Here is a 16922-nt window from a genome sequence, read left to right as displayed (position 1 = left end):
AAATGTCTCAATACTGCCCCCGAGCCCTCTCTGATCCTACCCCAGGCCGACGACCTGAGAGGACGGGACACTACCACTCAACACACCCTGTAACTCTTCTGAAGTCAGATCTCCTACCCCCAAGAACTTCTCTGCAGCTGCCACCACAACATATATTTTCTGTGATTTGCAGTACAGTTGATAACCATTGCTATGAACGCTAAAAAGCCAACCTTAATGAAACACATCACTCATTAGCCTATCCCTCTGTTTTGGCACAGAACTACTACTCACAGGGATTCTCTCAGAATCCATCTCCCTTTATCCACCCTCTACTTTCTTCACTACCTCAGCATACGACACCTTCTGCACTACTCTGACCCTGGCCACCTCAACCTGCCTCTATCATACCTCCTCTACTTTCTTCACTACCTCAGCATACGACACCTTCTGCACTACTCTGACCCTGGCCACCTCAACCTGCCTCTCTCGTACCTCCTCTACTTTCTTCACTACCTCAGCATACGACACCTTCTGCACTACTCTGACCCTGGCCACCTCAACCTGCCTCTCTCATACCTCCTCTACTTTCTTCACTACCTCAGCATACGTCACCTTCTGCACTACTCTGACCCTGGCCACCTCAACCTGCCTCTCTCATACCTCCTCTACTTTCTTCACTACCTCAGCATACGACACCTTCTGCACTACTCTGACCCTGGCCACCTCAACCTGCCTCTCTCGTACCTCCTCTACTTTCTTCACTACCTCAGCATACGACACCTTCTGCACTACTCTGACCCTGGCCACCTCAACCTGCCTCTCTCATACCTCCTCTACTTTCTTCACTACCTCAGCATACGACACCTTCTGCACTACTCTGACCCTGGCCACCTCAACCTGCCTCTCTCGCACCGGACACTGCATCTGCGTCGCACCAAACGGCGGGCGTCACAAACACCAGGAGTCTTCAACTTCAATTGCTCCACCTCCACACTTAACGCTACCCCAGAAATCACTCCCTTCAATGGTGCCCTGTACCTAAGCGTAAAGCAAGATACAGGTCTTTCCCCAAATTGCATCACATGGAGAGCCTGCTCCCTCTGATCTGAAGAAACACAAACATCACAAGTCCACTTCATGCTACCTTCACCGACTCAACAGAACCCACAATATATTCCACCCAACCTGAAACCACCCATGGATCCACCCTCTTCAAAAATCTCACTCACACTGGACCAAACTTATATCTATCATAACCATGTCCTTCCACCTCTTCCATTTCACCTCCAGAATTCGAAAAGGCGTCCGGCTCACTCCGTTTGAAATTGACACCAATCTTCCTCGACATACCCCTCTCCCTTATTACTGCTAGCTTCAACAGATTCACACCCATCCTGTGCCTCCATCAGTCTTTTAACCTCATCTCTCATTCCCTCCAATCCTCCTCCTTTAACCAATTACCGATTTGTTCTGAAAATGTTCTACTTTTCCAAGTCTAAATCTCTTTTTTGCCTCATCAAGGGAAATGCTATGCCCTATACTCGACCTACAGTCGTCCACTATCCCCAGGTCCTTTCCATGATATAATGGCGGTCCGCAAACAAAGTTTAAGGTGCATGCCGCCACCTACTAAGCTGGAGTGGGTGGTCAATCACGGTTCACAACATTAGTTCCACATGACTAAATCCTCCTCCCTAACTCAATACTCCTGAGAAAAAAGAAAAAAAAGAGTCCTACTAACTTCTAAAAGACCCTTCCCATCTTCCAACTGCCTTTCTCCCCCAAACACATTTACATTTTAGTCATTTAGCAGACGCTCTTATCCAGAGCGACTTACAGTAGTGAATACATACATTTCATAAAAAAAATAAAATAAATCCGTACTGGTCCCCCGTGGGAATCAAACCCACAACCCTGGCGTTGCAAACACCATGCTCTACCAACTGAGCCACATATACACCTGGATTCAATCAACTCAAATTGGTGGGAGGGACCTATAAATACACAATTAGCCAATCCGTATTCTACACACATTCCTCGCACATTCAATTGACACGCTTAACTGCTGCAAGTGAAATGGTGGGAAAACACGCTAACTATGGCAGAATATAAAATATGACTGAAAACAGGGCATTTTAACATCACTAACACACAAAATGGGGAATGTTCAATCTTTTAGTGAGGATGTGCCATCATTCTCAGAGGAACTATTAACCAGAGAGGCAGCCAGAGGATAAAAACTCACTCTCCACCCTCGGCCCTCTACAAACCAACCACCATAATGGCTTTTAACATGGCGCCTGGGGGGGTGCTTAAGAGGGAAGGATCTTAATATTGAGCCTTCAATAATAGCTCCTCAATGGGAACTCAAGATGATAATTCAGTCATTACCATTAGGCAGATGTGCAGTACTTAACGTGAGACTGGGATGGGAATTCAAATGCGTGCATAATAATAGCTATAGAGCACCGGGTCAATTGGATCCCCTTCATATGGCTGAGTGGCGTGTTTCCCAGACATGGCTGCTCCTTCATATGGCTGAGTGACATGTTTCCCAGGCATGGCTGCTCCTTCATATGGCTGACTGGCATGTTTCCCAGGCATGGCTGCTCCTTCATATGGCTGAGTGGCATGTTTCCCAGGCATGGCTGCTCCTTCATATGGCTGAGTGGCATGTTTCCCAGGCATGGCTGCTCCTTCATATGGCTGAGTGGCATGTTTCCCAGGCATGGCTGCTCCTTCATATGGCTGAGTGGCATGTTTCCCAGGCATGGCTGCTCCTTCATATGGCTGAGTGGCATGTTTCCCAGGCATGGCTGCTCCTTCATATGGCTGAGTGGCATGTTTCCCAGACATGGCTGCTCCTTCATATGGCTGAGTGGCGTGTTTCCCAGACATGGCTGCTCCTTCATATGGCTGAGTGGCATGTTTCCCAGGCATGGCTGCTCCTTCATATGGCTGAGTGGCATGTTTCCCAGGCATGGCTGCTCCTTCATATGTCTAAGTGGCATGTTTCCCAGGCTCCTTCATGCAGCTAAGTGGCATGTTTCCCAGGCTCCTTCATGCAGCTAAGTGGCATGTTTCCCAGGCATGGCTGTTCCTTCGTATGGCTGAGTGGCATCTCACACGTCTCTCCCTTCAATTCATGGTTCGGTTTGATGGAAACTAAAAGGTTTTCTCCAAAAGTAATTTCAAATGAAAGAATAAGTCAAATATTCCGTTCAACAGGGAAATCATAAAGACATGAATACTCAGTTTAAGCACATTGTCGATAGCCAGTATTGATTGAGGTAAACACTGTGTAGTCAAGAAGGTGTATGGTAAGAGCCAGAGTGGTGGGACTAGTCCCTCTGTCTGTTCCGTCTTCTGCACAGACACTCTATTAGGCTCATAGTCACACATGCTGTCACCCACCAACACACCCACAGGTTTCCTCAGCTCAGTGCTACACAGTTGTAAATGGGCAGATAAGAGCAGAGAGGTGTGTAATTGAGGATATGGCCTGTAAACTGTGTGCTGGTGATTACTGTACATAAAACATACTGTACATAAAACATACTGTACATAAAACAAACTGTACATAAAACAAACTGTACATAAAACATACTGTACATAAAACATACTGTACATAAAACAAACTGTACATAAAACATACTGTACATAAAACAAAACATACTGTAAAACACTGTACATAAAACATACTGTACATAAAACAAACTGTACATAAAACAAACTGTACATAAAACAAACTGTACATAAAACAAAACATACTGTAAAACACTGTACATAAGACACACTGTACATAAAACAAACTGTACATAAAACAAAACGTACACAAAACAAAACATACTGTAAAACATACTGTACATAAAACATACTGTACATAAAACATACTGTACATAAAACATACTGTACATAAAACAAAACACTGTAAAACATACTGTACATAAAACATACTGTACATAAAACAAACTGTACATAAAACAAACTGTACATAAAACAAAACATACTGTAAAACATACTGTACATAAAACATACTGTACATAAAACATACTGTACATAAAACATACTGTACATAAAACAAACTGTACATAAAACAAAACATACTGTAAAACATACTGTACATAAAACATACTGTACATAAAACATACTGTACATAAAACAAACTGTACATAAAACAAAACATACTGTAAAACATACTGTACATAAAACATACAGTCCATAAAACATACAGTATTATCTCCAGGCTGCACAGTAATGGGTGAGGTGATAATGGAATTATGGCCACCTCGCTCTCTCTCCCTCTCTCTGACACACACACATGCACGCACACGCAAACAACCCACACAGAGGGGACACACTATGTTCCATTAACTGGGCATGCTGTTCTGCCTTGTGCAGCCATTCCTTTTCATAAAGGGACATTTACATGCAAATTGTCTTGATTAAAACATTTGAGGATGTAAAAATTAACCGGTTACAACCTGCATAACCCTCCTGCTTCATGTAACCAGCCCTAATGTATTAGACTCAAATATATTACATTGCAGCACAGTACAATGGAATTTTCTTCACGACAGGCCTATCTTTCATAGCCTGGCTGACGCAACTCATGTGACTCACAGCGCAGGGAGAGCTGAGACACACTGGTCTGGAAAGGAGGCTATTGTAAATGCAGTATTCGCTCAGAAATGTAGCGGACGCATTGATTGGTTCTCTCAAAAGTTGCATTGATTGGTTCTCTCAAAAGTAACTTTTGAGAGAACCAATCAATGCATCCGCTCAATTTCTGAGTGATTTGAAAATCCAACAGTTATAATGGAAGGGGGCAGCGCTCAGGGCTGTGTGTGGCTGTCCATGTGGGTGTTTGTGTGAGAAAGACACAAAGGAGAACCAACCAGTAAAAGCGCAGACCCCTTCATTATCCATGCATCATACTGACAACATCAAAACAGCCTTTCCAGACTCTGAAGTCAGGAGGACTTTGAGTTAGGTGTTAGCCAGACTATATCTTCATGCATTCTCCTACAAAAGAGAAACTCCATGAAATGTGTAACCAAGGCAGAACACTGTGCACTGACACCAGTAGGAAGCGTTTAAAAATCTATCAGTTCTATTTCTTTACAACATTTTTCTCTTTCTACTATTCACTGCATCGGAATAGACACTTCTAAGATGGAATTTCATGACTATCCTACGAGGCAGAGGGAGATTCAATATAAATGCACTTCTTTGACTGGGCCTGTTTTTGTGCTGCTATTCTATTATCTGTCTGAGGCGATTGCCTGGCCACCATGCCTTGAGTTTACCCATGGGTCCTAGCAGGGACGCAATGAATGGAAAGGAATTGAGAGGGAGACAGAGCACACTAACCACAAAATCTCTCATCCATAAAGGACACACACGGGATGACACACATACACAGGAGGTCACCTTTTCACCGTGAAAAGCTTGGGATGCTTTGTTCTTCAGAATAAATCCATATCTTCAAAAGCCAAATTAAACTAAACTCATCTGGCTTTTAATTTCAGCAACTGCAAAGGTTATACAGTATGCCTTATATCAGGACTGGAAATGCACAGCAGGGAGTAAAATATAAAATGTTAATATGGACAGAGAATAAGATTCCCCTCCCTCCCTCCCTCCCTCCCGCACATGCAACACACACACACACACACACACACACACACACACACACACACACACACACACACACACACACACACACACACACACACACACACACACACACACACACACACACACACACACACACACACACACATGGCTTAATCCAGAAATGAAAGGTGAATCATACACAGCACAGTTCTGGAATATCTGTCTCAGTGTACCAGTAAGCTGCTGCAGTAGGAAATCATGTGTGATCAAGACCCTATTCGATGGCTCTGTGACTCAGTAACACCCCAACCCACCTTGCCTGGCCTCAAGCATGGATATACTTTCAAAAGTAGTGGAAATATATAGAAGTGTTTTCTTAGTGGATGTGTTAGGAGACTGTATAGTAAGCCGAGTGTGTAACAGTAGATAAGGCTTGAGTTGAGTTTATGACTGAGGTTGATATTACGCATGTATGGGTAGCATATACAGTTGAAGTCGGAAGTTTACATACACCATAGCCAAATACATTTAAACTCAGTTTTACACAATTCCTGACATTTAATCCTAGTAAAAAGTCCCTGTGTTAGGTCAGTTAGGATCACCACTTTATTTTAAGAATGTGAAATGTCAGAATAATAGTAGAGAGAATGATTTATTTCAGCTTTTATTTCTTTCATCACATTCCCAGTGGGTCAGAAGTTTGCATACACTCAATTAGTATTTGGTAGCATTGCCTTTAATTTTGTTAACTTGTGTCAAGCGTTTCGGGTAGCCTTACACAAGCTTCCCACAATAAGTTGGGTGAATTTTGGCCCATTCCTCCTGACAGAGCTGGTGTAACTGAGTCAGGTTTGTTGGCCTCCTTGCTCGCACACATTTTTTTAGTTCTGCCCACAAATTTTATATAGGATTGAGGTCAGGGCTGTGTGATGGCCTGCTCCAATACCTTGACTTTGTTGTCCTTAAGCCATTTTGACACAACTTTGGAAGTATGCTTGGGGTCATTTTCCATTTGCAAGACCCATTTACGACCAAGCTTTAACTTCCTGAGTGATGTCTTGAGATGCTGCTTCAATATATGCACATCATTTTCCTTCCTCATGATCGATCTATTTTGTGAAGTGCACCAGTCCCTCCTGCAGCAAAGCACCCCACAACATGATGCTGCCCCCCCCGTGCTTCACGGTTGGGATGGTTGTGGTGGATGAATCAGAATTAGTTGGGTAACATAGGTAATTAAGATGTTTTATTAGTATAATATGCTTGTGTGAGATACTTGTCATTAGAAAGTGTCCTTTGGACCCTGGTGTCTTTCAGCTGCACGTTTCCCTTAGCTGGGTCTCAGTCACTTGGGGCTCAGAGAGGGGAGAGGTCAGACTTGTCTTTTACTTGTCTCTTTTGCTATGCAGAATATCAGCAAGAGAGGAGGACAGAATTAAATATTGTCTTCATATGTGAATGTCTCTTTACCTATTCTTAAACCATGTGAAGGGATGGCGTGATTAATGGGGAACCAATGACTTGTCTCCACAATGTCTGTGAGCAAGTCACTCCCTCCTTTTCTTTATTGTGGGGAGGTTTATGGCAGTGTCTGGGACCATCGTCTCTTAGATCTCGCACTTATCCTGTGACAGTATATGGCCTAGAGGCTCACTCCCCCCAGTGAGCCTGTCCAGGAGTGGGGTCAAGATGGGGTTTGCTTAAGATGGGAGTATCTAGAGTTGACAATTGATATATGCCATTGGATGAAATGGTGTTTTTGTTCTATGAAGTACCAGGGACGAGATTAGAACCTCGTCATTAGGGATCAAACTGAACGATAATTTATAGCGAATGTTATCTAGCTGTGGATACTCCTCTCTAAAGTAAACAGTATTTCTTTGTGAACCGTTCCTAACTATCTGTGGTTTGTCATGTCAAAAGGGGGTGGATCTTGCTATAAAGATCTCAGTAGTAATTGTGTTCAACACTCTCAATGGGTCATTAGAAATGGTGAATCGTTGAAAGTCAAGTGCTAATGCAAAGCTCTTATAATTAAAATTGTAGTTTAAGTATAAACTCTGACTGGTGTGTGTGAAGTTTGTCTCTCCTCATTTGGTAATACAGAAATTAGCAACCACATGGTGTTCTTCGGCTTGCAAACCTCCCCTTTTTCCTCCAAACATAACGATGGTGATTATTGCCAAACAGTTCTATCTTTGTTTCATCAGACCAGATGACATTTCTCCAAAAAGTACGATCTTTGTCCCCATGTGCAGTTGCAAACCGTAGTCTGGCTTTTTTATGGCGGTTTTGGAGCAGTGGGTTCTTCCTTGCTGAGCGGCCTTTCAGGTTATGTCGATATAGGACTCCTTTAAATGTGGGTATAGATACTTTTGTATCCGTTTCCTCCAGCATCTTCACAAGGTCCTTTGCTGTTGTTCTGGGATTGATTTGCACTTTTTGCACCAAAGTACATTCATCTCTAGGAGACAGAACGCGTCTCCTTCCTGAGTGGTATGACGGCTGTGTGGTCCCATGATGTTATACTTGCGTACTATTGTTTGTACAGATGAACCTGGCACCTTCAGGCATTTGGAAATTGCTCCAAAGGATGAACCAGACTTGTGGAGGTCTATCATTTTTTTCTGAGGTCTTGGCTGATTTCTTTTGATTTCCCATGATGTTAAGCAAAGAGGCACTGAGTTTGAAGGTAGTTCTTGAAATACATCCACAGGTACACCTCCAACTGACTCAAATGATGTCAATTAGCCTATCAGAAGCTTCTAAAACCATGACCTCACTTTCTGGAATTTTCCAAGCTGTTTAAAGGCACAGTCAACTTAGTGTAAGTAAACTTCTGACCCACTGGAATTGTGATACAGCGAATTATAAGTGAAATAATCTGTCTGTAAACAATTGTCGGAAAAATTACTTGTCATGCACAAAGTGGATGTCCTAACCGACTTGCCAACGCTATAGTTTGTTAACAAGAAATTTGTGGAGTGGTTGAAAAACTACTTTTAATGACTCCAACCTAAGTGTATTATAAACGTCCAACTTCAACTGTATAGGGGGTGACAGCATGCTGAGCCAAATAGGTTCATCTTGCAAGTCTGGCTGATTGAACTAGAGTACTGGAGCCCCAGGATACAATTTAAATTAACAATATAGAGAACAATATATATTGTTTTCTTTAATTCTGTGACTGGAGCCCCTGTAAGTATGTGTCTGTGTAAACTCTGAATTGACTCACCCTGTTCTGGGTCGTACTCCTCCACTGTGCTGACGAAGTGTGGTCTGGAGTAGAAGTTGTGGGGGCCAGGCTGCTGGAGCCCTCCCAGGCTGAAGAAGCCCCGCTCGGTGGCAGCACAGCAGGCGAAGGCCCGGCGGCTGGGGATGCAGGGGTAACACGTCCAACTCTTCATTTCCAGGTCAAAGGCCTCGAAGGCTGTGACAGGAAGCTTGCCCTGACGCCCACCTGCCAGGGAGGAGTGGAGAGAAAGGAGAGAGGGTCAGAAGGAGTGGGCAGCAGGGCATGAGAGAGAAGGAATGGGAGAGGAGAGAGATGAAGGGTCAGAATAGGTGGGAGGGACGAGATGTGAGAGCGAGGGAGAAACAGTTGTAAAAAATGAATAATAATAACTAAATAAAAAGAAAAAAACGTTGGCACTAAATGGATGGTTGGAAATGGTTTACCTTCATTAGCTGATTCCATATCTGATAGGAGCAGCCAAATATCCTGGGATGTGTTCTCAAATATAAGCTTGGCACCTCCAGATATTAGTATTTTTGTATTCTCTCGTTCCATTGGTTTCTCCGTTTCTCACCTTTCTGATCCTCCCTCTCTCTCTCTGTGACAGCCCCAGGCTCTCTCTCCTCCATGCTCACTCCTGGCCCAACAAAACTCACCAAACATGACAGCTACCCAGAGAGTGTGTGTGTGTGTGTGTGTAGTGATGAGTATTCCACTTTGGGTCTGGCTGACAGTGTGTATAGTGAAGATCATGCACCGTGTCAGTCATTCTGCTATGCTGTTGGACCTGCAGGAAGTGAGACAGGTGTGGATCCTATTGGACTTGGGCTAAAGTTTCTATCCATGTTTGAGTAGACAGTTTGCACTACAGCCTGTCAGTGTCGGAGGTTTGATCAGCCTGGACCTGCTGACAGTATTCCCACTGTGATCACACGCTGATTGCCGACACAGACACAAAGCCTGACATGGCGTATTTCAGGTAATATTCATCTGGTTTTACTCATGGACATCACATGTCACGGTCTGTGTATTCAGTTACATACGACATTATTATTCATCCAAAGAAAACAAATCAAAGGGAGTAAACAGACACATCCTGCTGTAGTCCAATGAGCCAAGAAAGGTGTTCGTGCCTTTCACAGAGTAGAGGGACATTACATGAGTAGCACTGCTTCATTTTTCTAATTGTGTACATTTAATTGATTTACAGTAGGTAAATGTACTATATTGTACAGGGGTGTGGTTGTTATATTGTAATAGTATAACAATGTAATTAGCATAAGGCTAATGAACAACCCCGGCCCCTCTTCTACTCAGGAAGCTGAAACATGGGAGTCTGGGAAATGCTCTGTGGAAAATGTCACATTTACTACACGTCTTCAGTTCAGATCCCTGGTTGTCACACTGCAGTCCAAAAGTATGGGTCTGCTCTGCATTCGCTGAGCCTGTTACCCCTCGCCAGCCAGCCAGCACTGTCTGGCAGCCCTGTCTGGCAGCCCTACAGTCCTCCATCAGTAGACAGAGAGAGAGAGAGAATAAAAGACAAGATAGGAGCGAAGAAGAGATACACATTCCGGGCTGTGCACCACTCAGAGTAGCAGCTGATGTACAAGATGTTCTCAGAGAGAGTGTATGGAGGGGCTCCGAAAAGCTTCTCACAGTCAAGATGGGCAGTATTCACATACACACCCACTCAGACAGCTTTGATGACAGACCGCCATATTGAACTGAACCTTATACACACTGGGCTGGGTGAGAACTAACAGTCTGGCAGCCTGAAACGCAGTCCCATATGCAAGCAAAATCATTCTAGAAACCAATGCCACTTTGACAGTTCTATCCATATAAGGTAGTCAGCATACTACAATTTCAGCAGCAATCTTATTTTGCCTGTACAGAAACGTGTTTGTTTCACATTAAATCATTGAGTTTATGGAGTGCACTGAAAAGGGTATTATTTACATGAAAAGGGCATCAACATGTAGCTAAAGTACACTATACATTGTGAACACTGGATCCTTCTCCCACACTTCAGCAGGGTGAAATTGATGGGAAGACCCTCGTCCACTTACGCTCAAATCAAATAAAATCTTATAAGTCACATGCTGTAACGCCCTGGCCATAGAGAGGGGTTTTTGTTCTTTATTTTGGTTAGGCCAGGGTGTTACATTGGGTGGGCGTTCTATGTGCATTTTTCTATGTTGGTTTGTTTCATTGATTTTGGCCGTGTGGCTTCCAATCAGGCACAGCTGTAGAGTGTTGTTGCTGATTGGGAGTCACACATAAGTGCCTGTTTTTCCGTTGGGGTTTTGTGGGTAATTGTTTCTGTTGAGTGTTTTGCACCTACCAGGACTGTTTGGCTGTCAGTTTTCTCGTTTTGTTTTGTGTAGTGTTCTTTATTAAATTAAAATCATGATGAACACTAACTCCGCTGCGCCTTGGTCTACTCTCTCTCCCGACAGCCGTTACACATGCGCCGAATATAACAGTGAAATGCTGAATACAACCAGTGTAGACCTTACAGTGAAATGCTTACTTACAAGCCGCTAACCAACAATGCAGTTAAAAAAAAGACGGCTAAGAATAAGAAATAAAAGTAACAAGTAATTAAAGAGCAGCAGCAAAATAACAATAGCCAGACTATATACAGGATGTGAGGAAGCTTGGCCTCAGTGATGTACTGGGCCGTTCGCACTACCCTGTGTAGTGCCTTGCGGTCGGAGGCCGAGCAGTTGCCATACCAGGCAGTGATGCAACACGTCAGGATGCTCTCGATGGTGCAGCTGTAGAACCTTTTGAGGATCTGAGGACCCATGCCAAATCTTTTCAGTCTCCTGAGGGGGAATAGGTTTTGTCGTGCCCATTTAATGATGGTGTTGGAGTCGAGACTGGCCGTGCAGTCATGAGTGAACAGGGAGTACAGGACGGGACTGAGCACGCACCCCTGAGGGGCCCTTGTGTTGAGGATCAGCATGGTGGATGTGTTGTTACCCACCCTTACTACCTGGGGGCTGCCCATAAGGAAGTCCAGGATCCAGTCGCAGAGGGAGGTGTTTAGTCCCGGGGTCATTAGCTTTTTGATGAGCTTTGAGGGCACTATGGTGTTGAACGTTGAGCTGTAGTCAATGAATAGCATTCTTCTAGGCAGAGTTCCTCTGTCCAGTGTCTGTGTTCTTTTGCCCATCTAAATCTTTTCTTTTTATTGGCCAGTCTGAGATATGGCTTTTTCTTTGCAAATCTGCCCAGAAGGCCAGCATCCCAGAGTTGCCTCTTCACTGTTGACATTGAGACTGGTGTTTTGCAGGTATATCTATCTGCCAGTTGAGGACTTGTGAGGCATCTGTTTCTCAAACTAGACACTCTAATGTACTTGTCCTCTTGCTCACTTGTGCACCGGGGTCTCCCACTCTTCTTTCTATTCTGTTTAGAGACAGTTGGCGCTGTTCTGTAAAGGGAGTAGTACCCAGCGTTGTACGATATCTTCAGTTTCTTGGCAATTTCTCACATGGAATAGCCTTTATTTCTCAGAACAAGAATAGATTGACCAGTTTCAGAAGATTGTTCTTTGTTTCTTTGTTAGCGCATATAAAGCACCCACAAGCTACCGGTGGCTGAAAACACAATCATAGTGGGATGAACGAGTGACGAATTTCCAGCCAAGGGTGGTCCATTTAAAAATCATTCCTTCCTCCCTCACAAGTGTCAACTCGTCAGACGTAACGATACGTCATCATAAATGTCCACTTAATTTGAGGGCAGAGGGGATAGGGTGTGTCTTTTAAGTGTTTGGACTGCAGCCAATGATACACTGATAAACAACATGAATCAAATAATTCCCCTCCTTCCTCATTGCTCCCTGTAATATGAATCTGCATCATAAGCCTGCTAGCTAGCAAGCAGCGGCCATTCATCTATGAGACTGGATTCCAGCAGGCAGTAACATATTAACACCAGATAGAGGTACCAGACAGACAGCCAAACAGTAACACCAGATAGACATACCAGCCAGCCAGCCAGCCAGCCAGCCAGCCAGCCAGCCAGACAGACAGACAGACAGACAGACAGACAGACAGACAGACAGACAGACAGACAGACAGACAGACAGACAGATGTACCAGCCAGACAGGCAGATAGCCAGACAGACAGACAGGCAGGCAGTAACACCAGATAGATGTACCATCCAGCCAGCCAGCCAGCCAGCCAGCCAGACACAGACAGACAGACAGACAGACAGACAGACAGACAGACAGACAGACAGACAGACAGACAGACAGACAGACAGACAGACAGACAGACAGACAGACAGACAGACAGACAGACAGACAGTAACACAGTAACACAGTAACACAGTAACACCAGATAGATGTACCAGCCAGCCAGCCAGCCAGCCAGCCAGCCAGCCAGACAGACAGACAGACAGACAGACAGACAGACAGACAGACAGACAGACAGACAGACAGACAGACAGACAGAAACACAGTAACACCAGACAGATGTACCATCCAGTCAGCCAGCCAGCCAGCCAGCCAGCCAGCCAGACAGACAGACAGACAGACAGACAGACAGACAGACAGACAGACAGACAGATAGATGTACCAGCCAGACAGGCAGATAGCCAGACAGACAGACAGGCAGGCAGTAACACCAGATAGATGTACCATCCAGCCAGCCAGCCAGCCAGACACAGACAGACAGACAGACAGACAGTAACACCAGACAGATGTACCAGACAGCCAGCCAGCCAGCCAGCCAGCCAGCCAGCCAGACAGACAGACAGACAGACAGACAGACAGACAGACAGACAGACAGACAGACAGACAGACAGACAGATGTACCATCCAGCCAGACAGCCAGCCAGGCAGACAGACACAGACAGACAGACAGACAGACAGACAGACAGACAGACAGACAGACAGACAGACAGACAGACAGACAGACAGACAGACAGAAACACAGTAACACCAGATAGATGTACCAGCCAGCCAGCCAGACAGCCAGCCAGACAGCCAGACAGACATACATACAGTAATACAAGATAGATATACCAGCCAGATAGTCAGCCAGCCAGCCAGCCAGCCAGACAGACAGACAGCCAGACAGACAGTAACACAGTAACACCAGATAGATGTACCATCCAGCCAGCCAGACAGACAGACAGACAGACAGACAGATGTACCATCCATCCAGCCAGCCAGCCAGCCAGCCACACACAGACAGACAGACAGACAGACAGACAGACAGACAGACAGACAGACAGACAGACAGACAGACAGACAGACAGACAGTAACACAGTAACACCAGATAGATGTACCAGCCAGCCAGCCAGCCAGCCAGCCAGCCAGCCAGCCAGCCAGCCAGCCAGCCAGCCAGACAGACAGACAGACAGACAGACAGACAGACAGACAGACAGACAGACAGACAGACAGACAGACAGACAGACAGACAGACAGACAGACAGTAACACCAGACAGATGTACCATCCAGACAGACAGACAGACAGACAGACAGACAGACAGACAGACAGACAGACAGACAGACAGACAGACAGACAGACAGACAGACAGACAGACAGACAGACAGACAGACAGACAGACAGACAGACAGACAGACAGACAGTAACACCAGATAGATGTACCAGCCAGCCAGCCAGCCAGCCAGCCAGCCAGCCAGCCAGCCAGACACAGACAGACAGACAGACAGACAGACAGACAGACAGACAGACAGACAGACAGACAGACAGACAGACAGACAGACAGACAGACAGACAGACAGTAACACAGTAACACAGTAACACAGTAACACAGTAACACCAGATAGATGTACCAGACATGGAGAGGAGAATGTGGTTATACTCTTTTGCTGGGAATGGAGATCACTTATGAATATTCATAAGAAGCCAGCTTTTTATAATGTTTTCCCTCCTACACAGCCATATATTTAGATGTCTCTACTCCTACACGTTAAAAAGTATTCTAAAACTAGGACTGTTGTCCACAGCTGCAGTGCTGGTACCAGTGAATGAATGTGAATAATTACCTATCTGTTTCATCTGTTCTCATGACCTATTTGAAATCAGATAGATCATGTTTGCTCAGAGACTCAGAGAACAGATCTACAGCTTTCCCTCACTCCCTGTCTGATTTCTTTCTCTCTGTCCCTCACTCCCTGCCTGTTTTTGGAACTCGCACAGAGTCAAGACCCAGAAAGTTCTGTAGAGCATGAGAGCCCGATGGGCCCGACCCTTCCCAGACGTCTGAGCAAGAGTGTGTGTGTGTGTCTGTGTGTTGCTCTCCTATTCAGCACAGGTTCCTCTGATCCTCATGGTCAATTAGAAACCCTTATGCTGTACGTGCATGCGTGCATATTTAAATGTGTGTAGTACAACAGCGTGTACATGTGGCGTGTGTGGCCGTACTGTAGGTCAGATCTGACCAGAGTGACACACAGTTGGGGGAGAGAGAGCGAGGGGCCAGTGTTGGCTGGTGCTTGAGCCTGTTTGGCATGGAGGACACTGTGTTCTGAAACATGTCCCGCAGGCTGCCATTTAACTACAGGCCAACAATCTAACTGTGGTCCACCTGCCTAACCTCTCTTTTGACCTCTCTCTGCATGCTGTCTTCTGAGTGGTCAGAGGCGATGATACTGCCATTCCCCTGGGATGTGACCGGACAGAAGGGGAAGGGATGGGGGAGTGGCCTACCCAGCACGTAGATCTTGTTGCCTCTCAGGAAGGAGGCGGCTCCATAGCGGGGCGTGGGCATAGAGGTCAGGGGCTGCCATTGGTCCTTCTCCGGCTCATAAACCCTCACCAGAGCCTGGGGCGTCGTGTCAGCTGCCATCCCTCCCAGAGCATATACCTTCCCATCTGACAGAGGAGAGAGAGAGGAGGGAGGGAGAGAGAGGAGGGAGAGGGAGAGAGAGAGGGGGGAGAGAGGGAGTGAAGGGGGAGAGAGGGAGGGAGGGCGAGAAGGAGAGATGGGGGATAGGTAAGGGAGAGAGTTAAATATTTCCCATGTTGAACTAAAGAGTGGCGTAATTTCATCAGTTCACAATTCCACTATCCAGAGTGTTATGAGAATAAAAGTAAAGAACCAACTCAACCAACGAAACAAAAATGCACTTTGGTCTCTGACACTAACCTTGCTGTCACGCTGTGCACCTATTCTTGATTATGATGTGTGTTATGATCCTCTGCATCTCTTTTTTAAGTAATGAGTCATACGCAAACACAATCCAGGGGCCTGATTAAAAAATACAGATAACCCTGCCTGAAGTTTCAAGGAGAAATGTAAATATCTCTGCTGCAGTGACATTAGAATATTAGAAAAAAAGGAAATGGGGAAAGAAAAACGCGAGCTAAGCAAACATGGCCATCCTGCCGAAACACTGCGGTTGCCAGCCAGATTAAAAGGGAGGGAAAAAGAGACTAGCGAGAGATGGAGCCAAACCCAAACAGATGTCTGCCTTAATGCCAATGAACATCCCTGTCAGATACCGAGGAGAGAAATACAATGTATCACTCCCTGCAGAGTGTCTGGAAATAGATGGAACGATGGATGGCTGGCTGGATTGATTAATATATGGATGGATAGATGGGTGGATTGATTAATATATGGATGGGTGGATTGCTAGAAGGCAGAGTAGAGGGAGGGGTTGGAAAGGTCAAGGGGAAAGAGGAGAGGATGGTTGGGGAGAGGAGAGGAGAGGAGAGGAGAGGAGAGGAGAGGAGAGGAGAGGAGAGGAGAGGAGAGGAGAGGAGAGGAGAGGAGAGGAGAGGAGAGGAGAGGAGAGGAGAGGAGAGGAGAGGAGAGGAGAGGAGAGGAGGTTTGGGGAGAGGAGAGGAGGGTTGGGGAGAGGAGAGGAGAGGAGAGGATGGTTGGGGAGAGGCGAGGAGAGGAGAGGAGGGTTGGGGAGTGGAGAGCAGGGTTGGGGAGAGGCGAGGGGAGGAGGGTTGGAGAGAGGAGAGGACGGTTGGGGAGAGGAGAGGAGGGTTGGGGAGAGGCGAGGAGAGGAGAGGAGGGTTGGGGAGAGGAGAGTAGGGTCAGCACTCTATTAGCAGTCAGATTTGCGACCGCAGCATTGCAC

The 16922-nt window shown here is 45.7% G+C and overlaps 1 protein-coding gene across 2 annotated transcripts in view; it reads right to left on the bottom strand.

Moving 5' to 3' along the window:
• The window catches only part of LOC106572099 (kelch domain-containing protein 8B), a 45390-nt gene extending 29692 nt beyond the window's left edge, over nt 1–15698 (bottom strand). For both annotated transcript variants that reach the window (XR_001321059.2, XM_014145928.2), the window contains exons 1-2: nt 15538–15698; nt 8837–9061 (exon numbers count right to left, since the gene is read on the bottom strand). Coding sequence is in view for 1 of the 2 variants with exons in the window: in XM_014145928.2 (XP_014001403.2) it covers nt 8837–9061; nt 15538–15676 (364 nt within the window). In the remaining variant the exon portion in view is untranslated. The remainder of the gene's footprint in view (nt 1–8836; nt 9062–15537) is intronic.
• Between the last annotated feature and the right edge of the window lie 1224 nt (nt 15699–16922).

The sequence above is a fragment of the Salmo salar genome, chromosome ssa15 (genome assembly GCF_905237065.1).
Source record: "Salmo salar chromosome ssa15, Ssal_v3.1, whole genome shotgun sequence".
Classification (NCBI taxonomy): Eukaryota; Metazoa; Chordata; class Actinopteri; order Salmoniformes; family Salmonidae; genus Salmo; species Salmo salar.
This window is presented reverse-complemented; position numbering and strand designations above follow the sequence as displayed.